The following is a 23,145-nucleotide window of genomic DNA, read 5'->3' as shown; positions in this document are numbered from 1 at the left end:
AAACCTCTGATGAATGAGAATCATATTCGATTGTAGTCGTTTTATTTGCAAATTTGGGTTTTATGAGGAACTAGCCGAATTAAATCAAATTCTTCAAAATTCCACGATAATCGAATATGAAAATATGAAATCCCGGATATTAAGAGGTTGGTTCATGGCGGAACCGGTGCGCTACGTGGAAATTGGCCAGTATGTCACATAACCAGAGACTTAATGCAGTTTGAAAGTTAAGCTCGTGATTTTATGAAATTGAAATCGTGGAAAGTTAAAAGCGTTAACTTGCGAATTCGTTAAATAGAGCTCGTAATATCGTGACTTTATTTAGTTGAAATTGTGAAAACGTGACGTTGAAATAGTAATATGAAAACATGAAGAGGTTTTGATGTCACTATACAATCATTTGCTCTATTGTCACCAGTAGCAATTGTAAACTTGTTAGTATTATGAAAGATGGGGTGTATATTGCATAACAAAAATCATGCAAGCAAAGCCGCGGGTAAATACTGCTATGTTATGTTTCAACAAAAGTTTTTTAAACAGTATTGATCTTGGTCAATTCAAATAAGTGCTTGTACATATACCAAACGGTGGAAAGAGATTTAAATAAGCTACTGTATAGCTTGTTTCCCGATCCACAACACTATTTATGTTGATTTTCTTTTGCATTGTATGTAACATGTTACGATACTGAATAAATATTGTTTATACTAAACTAAATACTGCAATAAAAAGAATACATTTGGACGACATTTTCAATTCAACAGGCTTTTTAGTATCGATCTTGTATAGTTTGCATTATAGTGTAATGTTTCGTCCGCAGAGATTAGAGAGAATAAACGATAGATTATTCGCATCCCAATAATTATGTATTCATACAATAAAGCATACGAGTTAATAATTTCAGGCAAACCGGTAACAACTTGTACGATAAATGGAACGCCGCTGGAAGATGTAACTATTAACAATTCCAATCCTGGGTCGGGGTCCTGTGAATCGTTTCCCCCAAGGGAACCACAGAATGCCAGGAAATGCAACAGTGTTAAACGAAAGATCAAAATGTCAAAGAACAAGAGAAAAAGATTAAAGAAAAAGAAAAAATCGCATAACAAAATACGAATTCAGTCGAGAAAGAGAGTCAGGCGTTGAAAAGGAGCATACTTTCCTGAAACATTGTACATAACTTATGTCCACGTTTATACAAACCTTCATACATTTGTAAGCAGCCGGAATGAGTTACATTAAATCCTCGTGTATAACAACCTTCACACGTTCATCAACAGCTCGAATGATCGGCGGCCAAAGACAAAGAGGGAGATCAGGGTTTCCTCGATTCTATCCAAATCTTAATCGTTTCACATTCTAACATATATACTGCCATTCGTTTGTTTCGGTATTTTATTTGTTTAATGTTTGTTTGTCTTCTTTTGTATAATACATCAATACATATATTGATGCATCAAAATGTATACGAACGAAACGTCCTTTCGGCAAAGACGCGCTGAAGTTTGATTAGGAAGTGCGAGCACGGGCTGAAATTTCAAAACATTGAAAACTATTAAATTATTATCACTGGCCGCAATTCTACAAAAGTACTTAATTCAAATATTTTTTTCTTTTTTGCTTCAGGACATTTTTCTCATTTATTGGTCACAAAGAGAATATATCAGTAGTTTTACAGTTTTAAATTATCAACCTATATAACAATTTTACGCATCTTGTTAGGATGAACATGCATACAAAAACAAAAAAAGCTTACGCCGAACACATACTAATACATTCGCACACCCAAGCACATGGATTAAAAACAACAGCAATAAAGCACACGCAACTCGTATGTATACATACACGCACTGAAACACACATGCATACACACACGTTCGATTTGTGATTATAACTCAAGTACACGTTGTTTTATACTAATAATTTTGAAAATATTGAGCATTGATATTTTTCAACATAATTCATAAAAAAATATTGTTGTTGTTTTTTTTAATATTAAAACATGTGTAATGTTTAATGATGTCATGCTGTGATGTGGAACAATGAGTTCGCCTCGAGTTTTTGAACTGGTTTGAGAATCTTCGTAATATTGGGGCCTGATTTGCCTTTTTTATTACAGTTGTTTGTGTTTAATTGGTGAAAACCTGTTTGTTTTTCTTTTTATCTATTTTTTTCAATATTTTTATGTCCACGAGTAATAAATTTTCACAATGAAGTTATTTCTTTTATTTGCCACTTTTTCAATAATATTTCATTTGTTTTAAAACATTCGAGAGAAAAGTAATTAAAAAGAACTTAGTTTGAAAGAATAACATAATGACCTGTTACGGAACATTTATTGATTTACGTTCACGTTGTTTCCCGCCTTTTTACTACCCGAAGCGTACGATTCAACATGAATGTGGAAATTCGTGAGGCGTGCACAGTTGTTTTGCATGAAACAAAAGGCTTTATAACTCGGGTTTCAGTGGGAAATTCAATACATATTTCAGTTAAAAATGAGTGTATATATGAATGATTGACATTTGGTTGGAATACACAAGGTATGTTTTTTACTGTTTCGTATTAAGACATGAATTTGTATGCATGTTAATGAAATAGGAGCCGGTTTCATCTTTAATCTGTATAAACGGCACAAATGACAACAAGCGCCTTAATTCATTTCTTAACAATGTGATCATTTTACACTTGCTTAAGTTCAATTAACCCAACTATGTATAAAAATAACGACAATAAGACATTTAGAGAGTCTCATTTTACGAGTAGGATCAGCTTAGATCGAGTAAGATAATTATCTGGGGCTTAGTTAAATAGCGTCGCATTATCATGAAATCATTTTTTTCCGTTCCAGCTTTTACTCTTTTTTAAAGAAACGATGATACGTTGTGCAGAATTGGCTTGATTATGGGAAGTGGAAGCACGAAGTATATTGATCCCGTATGTTTGCTTTTTCTTCTTGATGTAAAGGGTTTAAGTATTTACTGTACAATACGATCATATTTGAAATCATGTGCGGTAAAAAGCGGTGTCAAATAATACACAGTCACGTTATTTGTATATATTGAATATCCTAGTTAATGCGAATAATGGACCTACTTAAATTGTTTTGTGTCTTGAAACGAGTATCATTTGAAATGTTTAATTTTAAAATATTTTAAAGCAATACAATGGAAACTAGGTGGCCGAGTTCAATAAGCAAACATCAAACGAGAAACGCACAACCCCACACTGCAATAAACATAGAAGGCATGGGCATTAAAATGGCTTTATATATAAATAAGTGTTGGGTTTACCGTATTGGACTGGTCGTCGAGACCGGGGGTTAACTACATGGACGGATCCAGGATTTTACGTTAGAGGGGGCGTAACTTAGGGGCGCAACATTTTCACTTGCGCCCGTCCCTCCGACCCGAGATCACTTTGGTTTAAAGTGTTGGCATGGGGTTCTGTGTTTCTCCCTCAAAGAAAATTTTAACAATTGCTAGTCCGAATTGATGCACACCGGATGCCCCCCACCCGGATCCGCTTGTTAACTGGTTGCTCAATCTAACACCGATCTTTGATTCTTGACGCGATAAAACATTTTCAATTGTTTATTTAACATGTACTAGGTTCGAGTTCCACGAACCAAGGGTAAGTATCCTCCACCTGCTCCACCAAAATGGCTGCTTCCCGACCTTCGCCCTTTAGTGACAGCGCCTGAGATAATAGACCAGGGCAGTCTGAACGTCGACTGGGAGGCACTGGAACACATCCTGGACGCTGAACTAGAAGATGGAATAGATGGAGATAATGATATACACAAGAAAGGCGCTAGTGATGTCATTCAAAAGAGCGATTACGACGAGATACGACCTCCTTCTCGAGTGGCAGCACGGTCGAAAATCAACTCAGGATATAAGAAATCTATGAGAGCTAGGACGGAAGGAAAGAAGACTGTTCTATCCTTTAACATTGTTGATAAACACGCACGAACGGTGAGGATACTTGAATTTAATGATTGTATTTAGGAGTAAATATACAATTTTGTTCAATTTACTGTACAGTAATCTTTATAATAAATATTAATAAAATACGAATCAAACATGTTTACAATTAATATTCTTAAAAATGTATCTTTTTTTTAAATATTTATTAATATAACAAAGATTAACTGACTTTTTAAATATATTATTTTATCCAACTTAGGCTACTGCAAAACACAACCAAAGTTTCAGTGACCTGATATCATTTTTGTCACAACCGATATACCAGGACACGTTTCCCAACACTTACTTAGTGAGAGCACTTATCGTCTGGTTTGCTGGACAGAATGTTAAAAAGACAAAATATAAGGAGGCTTCTCTTGAAACTCCTGACGGTATTCTACAAAACCTTCGAAATGAGACACTATCTTTTACCGAAGCATTTACATTGATATGCAGGTAAGTTGTAAAATTTTAACAACGGCTCTGATAACCTTCGGGTAGGATGAAAGCATTAGTCAAGTCTCTGAGCCTCCTTTTGGGGTGACACATCGAAAACGAACCAAGGTGACGCGCTCAGAGCCTAGGCCGTTCTCATTTATCTTGCAAACCAATCCTTTTCTAGGCTGCCTCATGCATGTTTTTACACAGTCATCCGTTAGTAGACTTTATTATTATCTGTGGCTTAACACTTCGTGGAACAATGGGGATTAATTTCCCTTTTTTGGCTTCTCAATTTCTCTTTAAACTGCACGGGTGGTGCGGTTGGGTCAAGCAATAATGCAGCCAATAGGCAAGGGCTGACACCTTTGTAGTGTTTGTTTTGTTTTGTTTTGTTTTGTGACCTGCAAAATCGTGTGAATCATTAACTTTATTTCACTTAACCAAATCTGATGCCAATTATGAAAATATTCCTTTTGCTTTGCTTTAAAACAAATGTGTAACAACCAAACATTCGACGAATTGTATCCTTCAGTACAATAATTGGTCATCTAAGAACTCTTTTTTCCGAAAAATATTAAAGGTGAATTCGTATACACATACGTTACATTTGTCCACATTCTATAATGATACAAATTCCTTTCACTGAACAAGGAAATTATGTTTTCAGACTATTTATAAATATTCAATTTTTGTGACAGGGGTGCAGAAATTCCCACGGTGATTATTCTGGGTTATGTGAAGGCTGGAAAATACGAGCCCGGAGACATCGTGGATCACGGCGCCCATGACACCTGGTGTGCCGTGTATGTGGACGGCAGCTGGCAGCTTATACACCCGCTCTGGTTCTGCAGAGGAATGTACGGCCCCGTGCGAGATGGATTCGTTCAGATAGAAAATGACCCGTTTCTTGCGCGGAAAGCTGCTGCCAAGAAAAAGTCAGACAAACACCACCTTGAGATTAACGAAGAATTTTTCATGCCACGTCCTGATGTGTTTATATACAGATGTTATGCAAAGGAACAGGAGTGGCATTTAATACCAAAGGAGAGAACTCTGAAATCGTTAGAGGAGTTTGGCATGCTAGCTTACATTTCTCCTGCATTTTTTACATATGGCCTCAAACTGATCAGTGAACCATATTGTGTTCAAAAGGCATTCGATGGCATCGTCTTGATTATCATAAATGCTCCCAAGGGACATGCACATCGCCTCAATATTGATTTTGATATTGAGGCCGATACTGATGACCAGGACTTAAAACCTCAGGGCAAGTTAGTTCACAAGAAAGTGCTGAATAGACTAGTTTTAAATTACCGAAGTAACGACACATTTGTGTTTGAAATTAGATTACCCACACCAGGAGCATACAAACTTGTCTTAACTGGAGGGTTTGGGAACGAACTATCAAACCTGTGTAGATTCAAGCTCATTTCAATGGATACACCAAGAGAATGGTTCTTCACTCCGGTTGAGCCAGGTGCGGAGTGCTGGGGCCCTGGACCGAAGTCAGAGCAAGCGGGGTTACTTCTTGCCTCTAAACCCAGCGGCGTATTGGTGATACCCCCGAAACTCATCTCTGGCATAACGCGCAATGCCTCAGTTTACTACCAACTCACAACCATCACGTTTCAAATTAGCAGAGCGGTTTACAGAAAATACGATTATTCAGCAGAAATTATTCCGTCGATATATGTTCATGAAGGAAATATCGACGACCACATCTCTTCAAATGGAGACATCAAACCAAACATTAAACGAAACGCAAACAACCCGGAATCAAGCGATGAAACAAAATCGGACGAATATCCAGTACGCATTCAGATTACGAAAGATGCTTCAACACGACAGTTGACGTTACAGATACTTGGTCGTTTAGATGGAGGGGAGTGCGTTGTTGAAATCTCAGCCACTGAAATGGACGTCAAAAACAACCTAAGAATCCCTAAGAAAGGTTCAACAAGAGTGGTTTGCTATTATCTGCTCAGTGGAAACAACGTTTTATTTAGAGAGGTAATAAAACCATTTATAAATTCTTCTAAACAATTGATTATGTATTCAGCTAAAATCCTGTTCTTAAAACTTTGTATATCCTTTTCGAGTTAAACAATTTTTTTTATTAATTCTTCAAGCGGACCGAGATCAAACTTGTGAAAACATCACTTCAAGAAGCCATGAAGACAGACGAAATTAATCGAATACAACTTGCTGTAGACAAATGCTTCAGAATGAAACTTTCCCCGACGGACGACGAAATAGCCGCTGCAGAAGCAAAACTAGAATATTTACGATTGAAGCAAGGTTAAATATATTATAAGTAAAGACTATATGGAGTTCTTTTTCAATATGCAAGAGCATACAATGTCTAAAACATTACATTTCGAAGCTACAATATTGAAATATCATTATTTCAGAGATTATGGATTCTGTGAAAAGACGCAATGCGTTGATTGTTACTGAGACCCTCAGAAAAATTGTCAATTACCGGTACAGAGAAGCGCTTGTTGTTGAGGTGGAAAAACTGCTCAACTTCCGTTCTGAACTCCTGGGATTACAAGGTATTATGTTCAAATATCGAGGCCTACTTCAATTCACGATGATAATGAGTACAAGACAGCACCATAAAGTATATGAATGCTTTATTTACTGTTAAAAATGAATCCAGTCTTAGTTATGTGATATCGGTGAAGATTATTTCTTTCTTTAAATCAGCTTTTGTAAATACCCATACACATATTTTCCTAGGTTACACAAAAGAACTACCTGGGATACGGGAAGCTAATGAAGAATTGTACAAGTTGACTAAACCGACGCCGCCTGTCCATAACACCATGATTGCCCTGCTTCTACTATTGGGATATAAGGGAAATGTTAAGGTAATGGATATGTTTGTACATGTAATTAAATCCACAAAAGAAACGATTTGTTTAAGTCAAAAAGAGTATATATACTTTATTATTGTACTGTGAAAGGCCTCGTATAAGCCTTTTATAAGTGACCCCCTCCCTCCCCCCCCCCAAAAAAAGTATGTTAACAGTATACAACCTCTGTGTATTGATCTAAATCTACTTGCCTTGACCCCTCTTATCAGATCTTCGATCTGAGTATCCTGCTGTGCAGTTTCGGAGGTTTTATTTTAGAAATGGACCCTAAATGGCCCTGGGCCATTAAAAGAATACACAGGAAATTGGCCCCTACTGTGACACCAGTGCAATTAGAAGAAAATACACAGCAGCGGATTATCATGCCAAACATTCCTTAAACTAGGCCTTTTATATCAAAGCGGCAATGACAATCACATTAAACAATCTATTCTTAATTCTTGTTACGTCATCTAAAATATGAACTTATCATTTATTTCAGGATTGGAAATATATCCAATCACAAATGACCTTGTCCAAAGATCGGTTAAACCAGCTGACACTGATCAAACGCATAGAATACATGAGCGACCGGAACTTTCCCTGGGCCAACATGGATCTCGAACTGCTTGACCGTGTCAATATCGTGGTCCACACGTACTCATATGAGCAGGTCAACCACGTCAGCCAGGCAGCCGCTACCATGTACAAGTTGGTTAGTACGTCAAGTGTTCTCTTTTGTTACGTGAATGTTTTATTACGGGGTACGACGTGATTTGTGTTAAACTTCTGTAGACAGTTGTTTAAAACTTGGATATGTTGTCCGTAGGCTAGTTTGCCTATTTTAATGAATAAATTGTAAATACTGGTTTGCATCAATGCTGACCAATCAATAAACATTTTGACTAAACCTAACCAAACCTAATCGATAACCAGTCTTATACAATTGGCTGTTGGTTATTTAGTAGATGCTTTAGTAGTTGTACTTTTTTCTTCAAATATGTTATAATTTGTATGCCATTTCAGTACATCTTATTTCCTATTCATAAGATTTGTTGCATAAATACGATATAATTAGTTGATGACGGTGGTGTTTTTGTTGGTGTTTTTGTTGTTGTAATCAGAACATTACAACTATGATAGATTTTCCTTGTTTCTTTAACGTCTAAGTCGACTTTTGAAGAAAAACATATGTGTGTGTGACATAAAATCTGTATATGTCGAGGTTGTAGTTTTTCTCTGCTATTTTCAAGAAAGTTGAATGACTTCTAAGCCCCCGAGGGATGACTATACTAGAAAGTATTGATATTATGATTTATGTTATAATATTGTCTGCTGTTACATTGTTTTTAATATTATTATGTGTTGTTGTTTTTTCTATTTTAGATTGATGCCATGCTCATAAAAGCCAGGGACGCATTTCGCAATTCGGCTTAGAAGGAGAAATAAAAATAATGAAATTATTGCAAAATAATCTTCATTGTTTATAGACATATCTGTGATAATTTCAATAGTCTGAAAGCAACTTAAAGAACATACTCGCCACTTTAAGAAAAGAATAACAGACATTCAACAAACCAAATTAATGTTGGAATTCCATGTTTTCCCATTAATATGCAATAAATCATATTTAATTGACATTAATGTTTGATATGAATTTGATTGTTTTGTTGTTTATGGTATTGAGTAATGTATTTTATAGCGAATACATTAATTCTCAGTTCTTATCTATATAACTTCTAAAATTTAGTAAACATATTAAGGAACAAATACTTTGCTAGAAAAATGTTGTATTTATAAATAATATTTATTCCGTTAAATTCATTTAAAGAGCATAATGGTCTATACTTGGAATGAATTAGTCTAAAGTTGTACTTTTATTTTCTCTTAGTATATCGTTAATCGTTATGGATTTACACTTCCTTCGCTTTGTTTAACCAATACGACCCAATTATATTGAATATGAATACTACCTATAAGCGTTTAAACTTAAGTTGTTTCAAAAGATATTACCACAATATTGTTACTTTATAGTTCATTGTTCAGCTCGTGTTTTGGTTTTACTCTTTTCATTAAAGTCATTGAAAAATCAACTGATAGTAAGAGAAGGGTATCAAGTTAACATAGTTAAAAGATTGATTTTAAAAGATATGATAAGAACGATTTGGAATATTTGTACACCGAATAACGTATCGAAATACATTTTAAACATAGACATTTAAACTGTCATTGAGTGATCGTTTGTCGTTACTATGGAATTTACCGGGAATGTTTAAAGGTTAGTAAACAGTGTGTCTGTTTATTGATAAGAATATATCAGTATAGTAAAGTTCCATTTAAAATTAACTATGTCAGGCATTAAACAGGATAAGTGAGTATTAGAACTGCTTTTGTTTACTATAAAACATAAAATAATTTTATTTATTATTTGTTTACGAGACTGTAGAAATCATAATTTACACCTATTTAATAAGAATATTAACTCGAATTAGTTTTTTTTTTTTGCCAAACAAGACCTCGTTTCTTTTTTCACAGATCTGAAGAAGAAACAGGGCAAATATAATGCAAGAATTGTAGCACCAACGATGACTAACCGAGAATGGGGAGCAATCAAGTGAAAGCCAAGAAAATAAACGTAAGTGAAGCTATAAATGGAATAGTTGCTATAATAATATTTTATCTACAACGGAAAAAATGAACTTAAAAATGTTACAAAAGACGAATATGCGTTAATTAAGTCGATGTTTTTATCTCATATTATAAGAAACATATTTCGGTATCATTTACTTTAATAGCCCTATCTGTAACTTTTTATGTCAACCGTTTTATTGTAATTTTCCAATTTGGCACGTGCACACTTTACACTACCAAGGTAGAACAGCAGTCCATCGCCATCAAAAACACAGAACCGATCACAAATACCGCATTAGATGTGATTGTGGAAGAATCAGATGACCACTCTGATGCTGAAACGAGTGTAAAAGCAGAAACAAATAATGAAGAAAATGTAAAAAATAATGAAGATTCCGTAGTTCCTCCATTAGTATTGTCTCTAGATAAGGACGTAGAACCGTATGACAATGTAGCATTAAACAATCAGGGAAAGGATGAGGTTTGATTAGATAAAGTTCCCCGTAGATTTGCCATTTTCCTAAGACTGTGTCCACCAACGACTCTAACTCAAACCAACGCTGTATATCAACCTACTGTGTTCCTCAACTTTCTAACTCACACTCACGCTGTGCATTGTATATCAACCTGCTGTATCCCCAACGAATCTAACTTATACCCACGCTGTATATCAACCAACTGTGTTCCCCAACTTTCTAACTCATACTCACGCTGTGTATAAACCCACTGTGTCACCCAACTATTTTAATTCATACTCACGTTGAATATCAACCTGCTGTGTCCACCAATGACTTTCACTAATAATTATAAATCAACCTACATAATATCTTCTTACTAATCTGTATATACAAACAAATGTAAACTTTTCTGTTATCTAACTCACCCACGAAATTTTGTAAATGAAAAGTACCAATAGATGTCAACTTTATGTACGAATTTTAATTATTAAATTATTCCACTGTTCGTGCAGTTTAAGTGCAATGATGAGCATATCTGATATAATAACTTACATGTATTAAAATGAAAAGGTTATTCTAAATGCCTATTGAAAGTTTCTTTGATTATTATAGATAATGGTTACAATGATAAATTAAACACCCAACCATTCTTATCATGTAAATGTCATAAGTTTACAAAATGGCTTAACTGTTAGAGATATACATTTTATTAATTTGGATACAATCACCAGCTGTACTTTGTTAATTGATGCGTTTAAATTATACATCAGCCGAATGAGGTACCTCCCGCCCTGCCTGGCTATCGGCCCCCGGCACCCCAGGAGCTTACGATCGATGACATCCGTCCCCCGATACCCTGGTACGAAGATGACGTGGAGAAGGACGAATTTGATTGGACAGAGGTCGAGGAGGATATGCAGCAGTATGACGAGGACAGGACGGTCAGCTCGTTCCGTAAGTCTGTTTTCTTTACCTTAAACTTATTCATTTTACAAAGATTGTGAAACAAGTTACAAAAAAGAATTATTAATTACTCTCGTTGGCACGATGCTACGCAAAAGTGTGGTTGGAAACCAGAATATCCGGAGGAAGCTCACTAGTCCGTCTTCGTGACCACATACCAAACTCACATTCATAGAGGCAGGAAATTGAATCCAGGTCGCCTGAGTGAGACGCGAGTGCGTTAACAACTGCGCTAACCGGACAACCAAAATTTTCTTTGTTGTTCCTTATTATTGCAGTAAAGTAATTCAAAACATAAATGATATTGAATCAAATCTATTTATTTTATTGTTCACTTATGTTTTAGAAACACAGATGTATGAAAAGGATTATTTTGAACTCCTATTAAAATATCACTATCTGATTAAAAAAAATTATATTCGTAAAAATATTATCTTAAACAGGCGAGTTTTTGATCTCTTTAAGCTTCAAGCTACGCAACTCCGGGAACTTCAATAACACCGCGGTCAGTTTTGATTAACTCCCCTTTTGTGTCTGGTCCGCTCTCTTCTCGTCCTCTCATTTCGCCGTCAGGTCGGAAAGTGTCATTCATGCATCAAGAACGAACCCGCAATTTTGTTCGTAGAGGCGGATCTGCTGTATCGGTTGACGCCGTATCCATACATGGTATACCACGTCGTCATCATCCGAGAAAAGGCTCTTTGAATTTCGCTGTGATAGACAATCATGTTCGAAAGGTTTGTGGAAACAATTTTATCAAGAGTTTAAATTAATACTGAAGACCGCTGAAGTAGAATACTTTAGAATTCGATTTCAAAAAAAAAAAATTCGAAAATGTAATTTCCCTTTTCTTGCAGACGACACCCGAACATTCGAAGACGTTTTCAGCGTTGGTGGACTTCTTACGGCAGCCAATACGGTTCCATCCGCTATCTGACATCATGATGGCTAGGGCGGCTATCGTCTGGCTTGCCTACCAGAACATCAAGAGCGCCCTTCTAGTACATCCAACTATTTCAACACCAAAAGGCCTCATTAAGTTGCTCGCTCAAGGAAATATATCGTACTCGGAAGCATATGTAGTTCTTTGCAGGTACCATGTTAGTTCAACGCATTTAAATATCATAAATTGTTATCCATGTGTGTTTCATATGTATGTGTAATGCATCGGCCGACTGCAATTAAAGGCATTTGAAAACACAAAGCTTAACTTAATCTACGGTTGTATTTGTGAATTGAGACCGAAAAAGGTATTTCCTAATAAACGATTTGACCATATTTCGCATATTTAAATTACATAAAGCATATATTTAATGAATGATTATTACTTGTTTGTGCATAATTGCCGAATCCTTCGCTCAATGTTTACGAACAGTCTGAAATCTGCGTTCTGACTCAGACTTAAAACTGACATTGTTCATTCACGCAGAGCATTGATGTAAAATTTGCTGAATATCATACCATTTTCAAACATCGCAGATATTTTTAAACCAGACCCAGACTTGAGACCGTTCGTAAACAAGGACGTGAGTATTGTCCATAATTCTGTTGATCTCCTATGTCCACTGTCAGGGAAGCGGGTCTTCAGGCAGTGTTAATCGACGGAATCGCGAAAGAGAGCGATATGGATATGGTGGACATTCGGTCCCAGGTGGCACCGGATTCCTGGGTCGCCGTCAATGTAGAGGCAGACTGGCAGATTGTCCATCCATACTGGATTTGCAAGGTAAGTTCAATGTACCAGTTAAGGAGAAAATGAATTTCCGGTTTATATTATAGAATTGGTTTTCATTGCAATCTTCAGGTATATCTTGAAGTTCAAAGCATAAAATAGCATTGGAATGAACGCTTCGACTGCCCTGAACTACACAAACGGGTTCGCGTTATAATTATTCTATTCTACCTTATTTGATTTTAAAAAAAAAATTCTATGTCAACCGAGTAAAATAATATTATTTAAGGAATAAATTGCGAGAATGGTGTCATTATCTGGGTATGAAATGCAGTTGTACTGGTTTAAGTGTGTGGTGTCCAAATACACTAATATTTCATTATTTCTTTCCTGAGTTGTTAAAAATATCTTAATTTCATATCAGAAAACCTTACAGTAATTCTTTCTCACTCATCCAGCAAATTGAGTGACCCGACCATAACCGGAAACAGTTTATCATATGACGTCACTTTTTAACGTGTAATTGAAACGCTGATGACAGCAATACATTTAACAAATTATGAACACTTTTCAACCTGTTGATTAAAAAATCGTAGCCTGCTGACACAAACAATAACAGTTATAGATATACAATTTTCAATAAATATTAAACCACGATGATTCGCGATCCGAACATAACCGAAGATGTTGCGTTCTTGAAAATATATTTGCAATTGCCGAAAGGCCGTTCATTAAGGAATAGAAGTTGGGGTGTACATATTTCTCTTTAAATTTAACATTATATTTTAGTCAAAGACAGTGGTGTAATAAAAAATCACCCAACTTATAATTATTGACTTCAGCGACTTGATGGTCTTGGATGGTCATTCGATGACTTGATACGACGAGAAGAAGAACAAAGTGGTCGAAAGCGCTCTGAAATTGTACAACAGTTAAAGACAGTGTTGAAGACATTTATAAATGAAGACTATTTCATGCCTACCCCGGAAGTGTTTGTTCATTCAAACTGGCCGGAAGAGCCCCGTTGGCAATTGCTTAGACCACAACATACGGTTCAAACAAGAGAGGAGTTTTATGCACTACCAATACTGTCCCCAGCCTTTTTTAGATACGGACTACGATTAGTATCTGAACGATCATGTGTTCTTGAGTCTGTGCTGGGGAAAGTTAAAATTTGGATAGCTGCGGATTTCAACAATGCCCATAGATTAACATTATCGGCTGAGTTGTTTTTATTAGAAACACCTTTTTCAAACGCTAAATGCATTCTCCCTGATCTTCCAAGGATGATGATACAAAGCAGACATAATGAGTTCTTTTATTTTGAAATACGATTTCCCATTGAAGGTGCTTTCAGACTGGAAATCAGCGGTGGTTATCATAAATCACATCGTCTTCGACTCTGCCAATTTAAACTCATATGCAACGAACGAATGAGGAACTTCAAATTTACGCCGTACTTCGCGGAACCACTTATGTGGGGTCCGGGACCAGAATGTTTTGACAACGGACTTGTGCTTCCGTCGAAACCAACGGGTATAGTGAAGGTGTATCAGCAAGTTATTGCTCCGGATCCGCACAATCCGACCCCTTTGGATAGACCTCCAATGTACAAACAAAAGCAATTCTTGTTTCACTTGCATGTTGACAAATCAAAAATGATAGACTATATAACAGAGGTTCACGGTTTCCTACCAGATGATAACAGTAGGGAGGTCACACCGCTAGATGCAACGGGGCAGTTACTGCTAAAGAAGAAGCATCAATCAGCAAAGAAAAGCAATGTCTCGCCTGAGAAACAAGACTATTCCGATTTTGCAGAGTGCTATAGGGACACTAGGAGGAGGCAGCTGGTATTAAATATACAGATACCGCATCCAGGGGAATTTGCTTTGGTGATAAGTGCAGTTCCATATACTATAGATGAAGATGGCCAGACAAAGATTTTTGGAGAACCTGTCAAAGTGTGTGTTTACATGCTGAGAACTGTAGACGATTCTCTAAGAGAGGTAAATTATAATTACTTGGAACAAATAATTTTGATATATTTAACGAGGGTTATACTTGTATTTACTTATATGTTAAACAGTTTAAATACTTTGATTACAACGGACACATTTTCAATACAGTGAGTAGAGATATGATTTGTTCATAATACAATGAAAACTACAGGGTCAAACAAAGTCGTCCAAAATGTTAAGAGGCACAAGGCAAGGGCAAACATGGTAATGAACCAGAGACACAGACGTATGAACACCACATATACTTAGCCTTTTGTTGTCTAAAAGCCATATTGTCCCGAAGGGCAATCGGCGGGCGTAGATTGTCATTCGACGTGTTCTAATTCTACATAGATATTCAATTTCCATAACGTGTATATACTTTAATTTCAGAATGTCCATCAAAAGCTTGCCCGAGCCGAGTTACAGACTACTATGCAAGGAAAAAATCCGACAGCGGTTTACAATGCTCTAGAAAAGTGTCACAGGGTGAAAATACACAGGCACGACGACGAGCTGGCAGCAGGGCGAAACAGAGCTGCGTTCTTGTCTTTGAGAAAAGGTAACTGCTTTGGGGATGGGGGTAGAACTTGGCGAGGAGAAATATTAAGCTCGAACAAATACTATTGCAGTAGATATAACTTAATAATATACATTAGTTCAATTGATACATACCAGCTGTCGATACTTTTAACTATTGATATATTTACATGTTTGTTTTTCTAAATTCATTATATATTTTTTTATTATAAAACATAAATTACAGAGTTCGTTCCCTCAAATTAATTAGGTATCATGCACATTTACAAAACTTTGGATAATGCTTTTTGTCACTTGTACCTTCATTAGCGTGTTTTGATGTTCATAGAAATATTTGACGCAATACACCGACGAAACTACAGAGTCTGCAACGAAACGTTGATGAAAACGTCCCGATACCGCGACAAGGGTGCGTTGATAGTGGAGACTCGGCGATTGTTCGCTGTACGCAAGCAACTCAAACTTCTGCTACAATTCCCAAAGTATGTTCCCGAGCTTCGTCACGCGGGAGATGAGTTGATATATGTGCATGATCCTCAACCGGAAGTGCATATTACGATGGGTGCTCTGTTTCTACTTCTGGAAGAACCTGATCGAGCGATCGAGGTGAACTAGTTTATTAAAAAAACACTCCGTATTCTATAATTTTCATATTGTTTAAATACAAAGTATCAGATTTGAGGAATGTGAATGCTTAAGTACATATGAGTACTGTCAAATGCGTCTGAAGACGTTAGCCATTATTAAACCACATATTATTACCTACTGAATGTCCTAAGAGTCTGGCCTCAGTTTCTCGAAACTTCTTAAGCTTAACAGGCTTAAGTTTCTTATTTCAGTTAGCCAAAATACATACTTAAATTGAATTTTGATAAATGAAAAATGGTCTTATGTAATCAACATGTAGATCAGTCCTATCTAAAATATTAAAAGTCTAAGAGAAGATTTGATTTTACAAATTATTGAAAAACAAAAATAATGAGTTTAGCTTAATCCTGTTATAATGGACTTAAGAAGTTTCGAGAAATTGGGGCCTGGTAGTTGCGTGGACATGATCACGCTAATTAAATTTGTTAGTCAAAATAACCTATTTTAAAGTTTAAGCTGTTAATTGAATTGATTATTTTTCAGAGTTGGGATTACATCGTCAAACATCTTAGTAACGACCATGTGTACAAAAAGATGTACTTGATAGCTGAACTGTTCCCTTCGAAGAACACTCGTACCAAGATTCTTACGCTCTTAGCAGAATATGACTACGAACGGGTGAAGCGTGTCAGTGCTGCTGCCTCCAAATTCTATATTTGGGTGAGACCTTTTCGACCTTACCGAATCGTTCTGTGCGAAAAATCACCTAAAGACACGATATCTTATAGACGTGGTTACTGCAAGTATTTATGTTATTGAGGGCATGTTGTTTATTCCAACAGCGAGGAGTACATGGATCTGCTGTTGTAGTTTCTGTTTAGTTTGTTAACAAAGTTTGTGTTCAACTCCTTCCAGCTGAACCATCCAGAATATTCGCATAACAAAAAAGCGAAAACATGTAATTGTAAAACGATTGGAGGCAATTTATGCATGATGTAATATCATATTTAGCGTTTACGACTTTTCATATTGCAACAGTGTGCGCCTTCTGCCGCTTGATCGCCAAGGCGACGAAATTTGGCATGAAGATGTTACAAATTATACCAAAGCTCGAAAGGCTGTCAAAATGTACATTTCTTATTATTTTCAGACTCAGAAGGTGATCGGTGTACTGGAGGACATGGACTTTACGATAGACGAGGACGCTGCTAAGAAACTCAGTGAGGATGCGGCCCTGCGGAAGGAGAAAGAGGAAAATCAGGTTCATCTTACGCTTGCAAAGGATGCAAACCAATTACACAAAACACCCGCTAACGACGACAAACACTTGCAGACGACCAAGAAGGTGCAGATTATAACGGAGGAAGACCTATGACTGGTTTATAGCTGTGATGTAGAAATATGTCAGGGAACTTATTTACCAAAGGTGCAACGTGCAATAAGCTGACAGCGAACTATAATGACTAGCTAGATGTATTCCTTGGATTAATGTCGGTCATTTAACAGTGTTAAACTTGTATAGAATAAATGAATATTTATTATACGGAATCAGTCATATAGTTTTAATATAAGTATTTGACATACATAATTAAACAATGATGTTTGAATCATAGTTGCAACTTTTCAAAATGTGTCATATTATTGTATATATGCGTTTACATGTGGGCATAAATACATGATGGAATAATTTTTATAATTTTGTTTTATTTTCATAAGGCATATACATGTATATGGTGTTGACAAATATTTCACACCATAAAAAACTATTAACATATTCGAGAACACACAAACACCTAAAATAAACTCTTAGTTACACAACAAACATCGGGCAGAAAGCAAAATAATAACACATAAGCACGACACGAGATGAGTAAGTATGTAGCATAGATGAGACAATATCTTTATATTTAAAAATAAATAATTGGTTTCTTTATGTTCTCTTGTCCGCGTTCTTCCTGTCATGAAAGCGGGTTATATGTTCAGTGCACTATTCATGGACTTGATAAGTACACTACTTTGGTATTATTGAAACCTATGACCATAAAGCATGTGTTTTACTTATGGGACGAAAATCGATTAACTTTAAAAAATGACTATGATCAGTTGTATCCCTGCCATGCGTATGAGCTGACAACTCCCATTGGTTGGTACGGTGATGACGTCACACGTCTGTCGTGGTCAGGAATCTTCTCCTTCTTTACTGTTGTCAAACGTTGAAGCTGAAAAGAAGTTATAGAAAGAAGTGATCATGCAAACTATATACGTTGCTTAATCAGTATGTAGACGTACAATTCCTTCTTTGTTTACAAAAGATTATATTTAATCAAATAACCCGTACATTTGTTTGTCTAGGGTAATCACGTGTCAAGTATTTTTCTCCATTGGTTTAACAGATCTTATCCTTTTAATATGATTTTTGCTTCCAAGACATATTCATGATATAACACATATATTTCTTTCGAGATCGTGGATAGGATTTTACATGAAAAAACAACATCATAATTAGTATATTGCCCCTTTCGAATACACGGATTTTTCGTGTGAGTCCTTACGAATCGCACAAATTCACGGGTCCTTACGATTTGGCCACTTTTACGAGCAATTTATTTCTTGTGTTACGAGCTATTTACGGTTTATTACGGATTGTTACTAGCTACGATATATATACGACAGAATTCTACGATTTTAAGAAGTTGTCACGGATAACTACGAGCAACTGACTAGCATTTTACGAGCTTTTAACGGATTGTAACAATTATATTATGAGTATATTACGCAATTTTATTTTTCATCGAAGCTTTTACGAGTTAGTTGCGACCTGTTAACGTGTTGTAACGAATAGTTAGTCCGTTAACAAATCAATCGTAACATATCGCAAAAAAAAATTCAATTCATTTACGGATTCTTGCGAGCAGTTTACGGATAATTACGTGTTGTTGCGAGCTGTTTAAAACACGGATTGTTACGAGTTATTTACGCACAAATCAATCGGTTGACAATCGTAGGAAGATTTTTGAAATGTTATAAAAATATCGTCTCCTTTCACGGATCCTTATGAGATTGTGCGAGTTATTACGAGTTATTTACGGGTACCAACGAGTTATTTACGGATGCTTGCAATTTACTACGAGTTCTCGAAAGAAGAAGGTATTAATAAGTTTTAAAACGAACCATTTCGTCTATTTCGAACGATTCCATCTTTTTGCCAACTCTGGTTACCGGCCTTTCTTTCGGGGTCGGTATGGTGTAGAGTCTATTCACCGTCTGTTCTATCTCGTACTCATTCATTTTCTGGTACCCAAGCCCGAACTCCGGCTTAAGAATAGTTCCCCAGGGCATCTTACTCTTCGGCGGACGTACGGACGAATGAACGGCGGCCATTGTACTTGTATGACGTTGCTTAGTTTACCTGGAAGGTACATGTTTAGGTAATAGTTAATATATATCAACAATACAACGGAAACCACAGGGACAAATCGAGTAGCCAGAAATGTAATAGGGATCTTAATGAGTCACACGGGTCAAGGTAACATACACTCATAAGGAGACACATGACGTCACAATACAGCAATGGCCTATAACAGATACATTAAAATATATTAATATATGTCGGGGTATCCGCAATCACACACTTATCCAAACAAATATCAGCGTCAAAATGTCGTCTCTTTTCCGCTTCCGATGAATAAATGAAACATTTAAACATGTAAACAGGTTGTCGACGTGATATATATACGTTACGGGGTTAGAAGGTGATCCGATATGGGATATGCGGGGCGCAGGAATCAATATTCGGGTTCGAGCTTCGCTCTCACCTGCTAACCCCGTAACTTATAATATCACACCAAAGTGGCCATTTAATTAGTAAACAACATACAGGAGTTATTTGAAAGTATATTAATTTGAAATTGAACCTAACATATATATATCAAAAGTTATTAAGGTATTTCTAATTACCAGATCTACTTTAACATGTAATGAAAGTTAAACTATTTTATTATTGTTATTTGAGGATACACAGAAGGATGCATGAAGTAAAAACGTTCACAACGAAACAATTCAGCAGATTATCTGTCAGATTATCTGCCAATAGATACAGTAAGTGTGTACCACCTTAATGGTAGATTTGCATTTATTTGGAAGTCTTTATTTTTCTTTTCAATCCATAGAGGTTAATTACATATTTCGGTCGCATATCGCACACTATATCACGGTACAATGTGTTAGATATAGAGTTTATTTTCTATATATTGTCAGCCTAATGCATGAACTCATTATCTACCTCTTATTCTACATGCAGTTATTGAGATATTGCACCAGGGCGGCGATTATTGTAGCAATGCTCGCTCGAATAAATTATCAAAGCCTATTTCACACGATCTTGTCTATAACCTTCGTAACGACAGCCTAGCACTTGTAAAGTTGATCGCGAAATATCTGATCGCCTTTTGTCTTTTTAAAATCAGTAAATCTTATCTGATAGCCATATTTCAGCACGGCGGAGGACTTTTACAGCAAATAGCAAAACGGTATCAGAAAATAATACAATGGATGGTAGAATTCAACCCACATTTACATCCAATAAAATAGCAGATAGGCAATTATTAAATACTAGGCTTAACTTAATCATAAATTTTTTATAGGCAATCATTAAATATTAGGCTTAATCATTAAGAATTTCAATTTTCGCGGGTGTTTAAACGTCCGGCTACTGCCACTCATCCGCTATATACACACTGGCCTGCGTCAGATTTTGCGTTGACAGTGTGTCAACTTAAGAAGTTCGCTACGCTTACCCCGCTCATTCTTAATCATAAAGATTTTAAATCATGTCATCTCACTTTTACTTATATTAGACTAATAACACATTTTTGTTTTTTCCAAATATTAACTGAAACTTTTACCAAACTGTTTGGTTGTTTCAACTTTAAAGTACATCATTCAAGCAGCACGAAATAGAAAATCATGTGAAACGGAGAAAACATTAAATAACTTTTTATTTTAACTATCAAGTTAATATTTAGTGTTTGCGTGAAGTATTATAGTCTGTCTATACATCAACATGAACATTCATACTTGACTTTTCATTGATTATACAATTCAAACCAATACATTTTATTTGAACGTGAAAGTTTAAATACTAGCTTTGAGTGTCTAATTGCAATACAATATTTTAAAGTAATTGGATCAATGGTAAAGTTTTAAAACTAACAATGAAAATCATAGATGTATGCCTTTGGTGTATTCAATCGGGTTAAATTCAATCTTGCGTCTTCACAGCAAATGCACAGTGAATTTTATTACTCGTAAAAATTGAACAAGTAATGGAAAAGAAGATAAATTGATTCAATGGTCTTAGCGATTAATCATTTTCGTATTTTGAATTGCTTTGTTTATAAATGACGATGATGGCGATGACATTAGTTCGAAATTAATACTTATGTCATACATAGCGTATATATTAAACTAATGCATTTACCTTTTGCACGGGGTTTCCATGGAAATAAGTACGTATCCTTGATTCTTAGAACATTAGAACAATATTAACACAATCTGCAAAAGTGTTTAAATTCCTCGAATAGTATTTTGAGTTTTATTGTCTGGTCAGTTGTAGTAGCTAAGGGCTAATCGCTCATGATCTCAACTTTTCCGTGGTTTCTAGAATATCTCGGAAATAAATGAACACTTTCTTCGTTTCAAAACATCCGTTGTTTTATCCCGGTTGCTCCAAAACACTGGCTGGAAGTTGAATGGATACTAAACGTTATATGTGTTCTTACTCTTGCGGCTACATGAGTTTGAATCAAAGACTCTTCTTGTTCTGAAAAAGATCGATACCCCCAATAGAGCTAGGCCAATGTTTAGGCTCTGATTTGATTTCTTAAAGTGTATAATAAATCTAATAATCGAACAAGGGTGCCGACGCGTTATTCAATTATCGCACCCGTAATCTGCACGGTACAAGATATATAAGCTTGTTAATAAGACGGTAGATTATAAAGTGTATTTAAAGCGTACATTCCCAGGGAGCTTGTTAAATTTATTGGCAGTAGCAATACCTCCTTGAGTGGCGAATCTGTCAAACCCTTTAACAGAACCTACTGCTTTATCTCCATTATCAATAAGTAATGTTCTATTGTGTGCTTTTCGGTTGATGAGATAACGCTTTTGATTAGGTTTGGAACACTTTAACAAATATTAGCATTAGTGTCTACTTTCATATCTCCAAGTACAGGAGTATGCGCATTTGTGTCTCTAAGCTAGACTGATTAAGCGCATGATAAATGAAGAGCAATAGAAGATAACAAATTGCCCATCAAATAAACTACATTTTCTTCAATGTAAGTTACAAAATATGTTGACGGGGTAGATCATATACAACTGTCATTAAGACATAGAATTTACAAGATGTTACAGTACTAAGTGTACCAATTGAAGTTATTAAACATATTTTAGATCAAACAACAGTATGGAGCTTAAGGCTTCATTACAAAGGTAGTGATTTTTATCATTTAATCAAATTCCTCAATTTTGTTACCCTATCTATAGATAGAAATTTTGTTACGTGTACTGTCAAGTAAAATTTAGATACACTATGATATGATAAGAATAATAATGTTTCAAAACATTGCTTTGTTCAAGAAATGTAAGGTCATTATATTCGACGACAAACGATTTTTTTGCATTTGCAGAAATGCCGAAAAATAGTTGCGCATGCGTACTATTTTACTGTGTGATACAGATTCGGAAAACGCATTGTGTAATACTTTTATTCTTTCCGATTGCCATATTTAATGTTAACATTAGCGGATCCGGGGGGGGGTACCAGCTGCGCACACCCCCTCCTAAAATAGTCCAAGTTTACTTTTTATTTCAACGCACCATATCGGACGAGGAGCTGTTTAATTTTCTCCAAATTGTTCCCCATCCCCACTCCCTGGCCAACCCCTTTAAACCAAATAAATTTCGGTTCTCAGGGAGGGGCGCAAGTCAAAAGGTTACACCTCTAAATAACGCTCCTCTGGC

The 23,145-nt window shown here is 35.9% G+C and overlaps 3 protein-coding genes across 7 annotated transcripts; 2 read left to right on the top strand and 1 right to left on the bottom strand.

Annotated features, from left to right (window-relative positions):
* The first annotated feature begins 2,512 nt into the window (after positions 1-2,512).
* On the top strand, positions 2,513-8,973 carry LOC128228913 (uncharacterized). The gene is made up of 10 exons (XM_052940459.1): positions 2,513-2,543; positions 2,852-2,937; positions 3,612-3,977; positions 4,189-4,424; positions 5,108-6,419; positions 6,539-6,707; positions 6,821-6,964; positions 7,152-7,282; positions 7,770-7,982; positions 8,654-8,973. The coding sequence occupies exons 2-10, from the start codon at positions 2,905-2,907 to the stop codon at positions 8,702-8,704; spliced, it is 2,655 nt and encodes an 884-aa protein (XP_052796419.1). The 5' UTR covers positions 2,513-2,543; positions 2,852-2,904; the 3' UTR covers positions 8,705-8,973.
* A 451-nt stretch (positions 8,974-9,424) lies between these two features.
* On the top strand, positions 9,425-17,808 carry LOC128226730 (uncharacterized). Of its 5 annotated transcripts, none has more exons than XM_052936732.1 (12): positions 9,425-9,545; positions 9,803-9,902; positions 10,140-10,274; positions 11,127-11,310; positions 11,785-12,056; positions 12,177-12,412; positions 12,892-13,045; positions 13,834-15,000; positions 15,385-15,553; positions 15,860-16,137; positions 16,663-16,839; positions 17,270-17,808. In XM_052936732.1, the coding sequence occupies exons 2-12, from the start codon at positions 9,867-9,869 to the stop codon at positions 17,492-17,494; spliced, it is 3,033 nt and encodes a 1,010-aa protein (XP_052792692.1). In that variant the 5' UTR covers positions 9,425-9,545; positions 9,803-9,866; the 3' UTR covers positions 17,495-17,808. The 5 variants fall into 5 exon arrangements, with proteins under 5 accessions (XP_052792692.1, XP_052792690.1, XP_052792693.1 ...); XM_052936730.1 differs by having other exon boundaries at positions 10,140-10,379; XM_052936731.1 differs by lacking the exon at positions 9,425-9,545 and adding an exon at positions 9,568-9,638 and having other exon boundaries at positions 10,140-10,379.
* On the bottom strand, positions 17,804-22,052 carry LOC128226731 (uncharacterized). The gene is made up of 3 exons (XM_052936735.1): positions 21,599-22,052; positions 19,291-19,528; positions 17,804-18,338 (listed from the first exon to the last, which is right to left on the bottom strand). The coding sequence occupies exons 2-3, from the start codon at positions 19,498-19,500 to the stop codon at positions 18,219-18,221; spliced, it is 330 nt and encodes a 109-aa protein (XP_052792695.1). The 5' UTR covers positions 19,501-19,528; positions 21,599-22,052; the 3' UTR covers positions 17,804-18,218.
* Positions 22,053-23,145: the final 1,093 nt, after the last annotated feature.

Source organism: Mya arenaria, chromosome 3, assembly GCF_026914265.1.
Source record: "Mya arenaria isolate MELC-2E11 chromosome 3, ASM2691426v1".
Taxonomy (NCBI): Eukaryota; Metazoa; Mollusca; class Bivalvia; order Myida; family Myidae; genus Mya; species Mya arenaria.
Note: the sequence above shows the minus strand (reverse complement) of the source record. Positions and strands in the feature narration are given on the sequence as shown.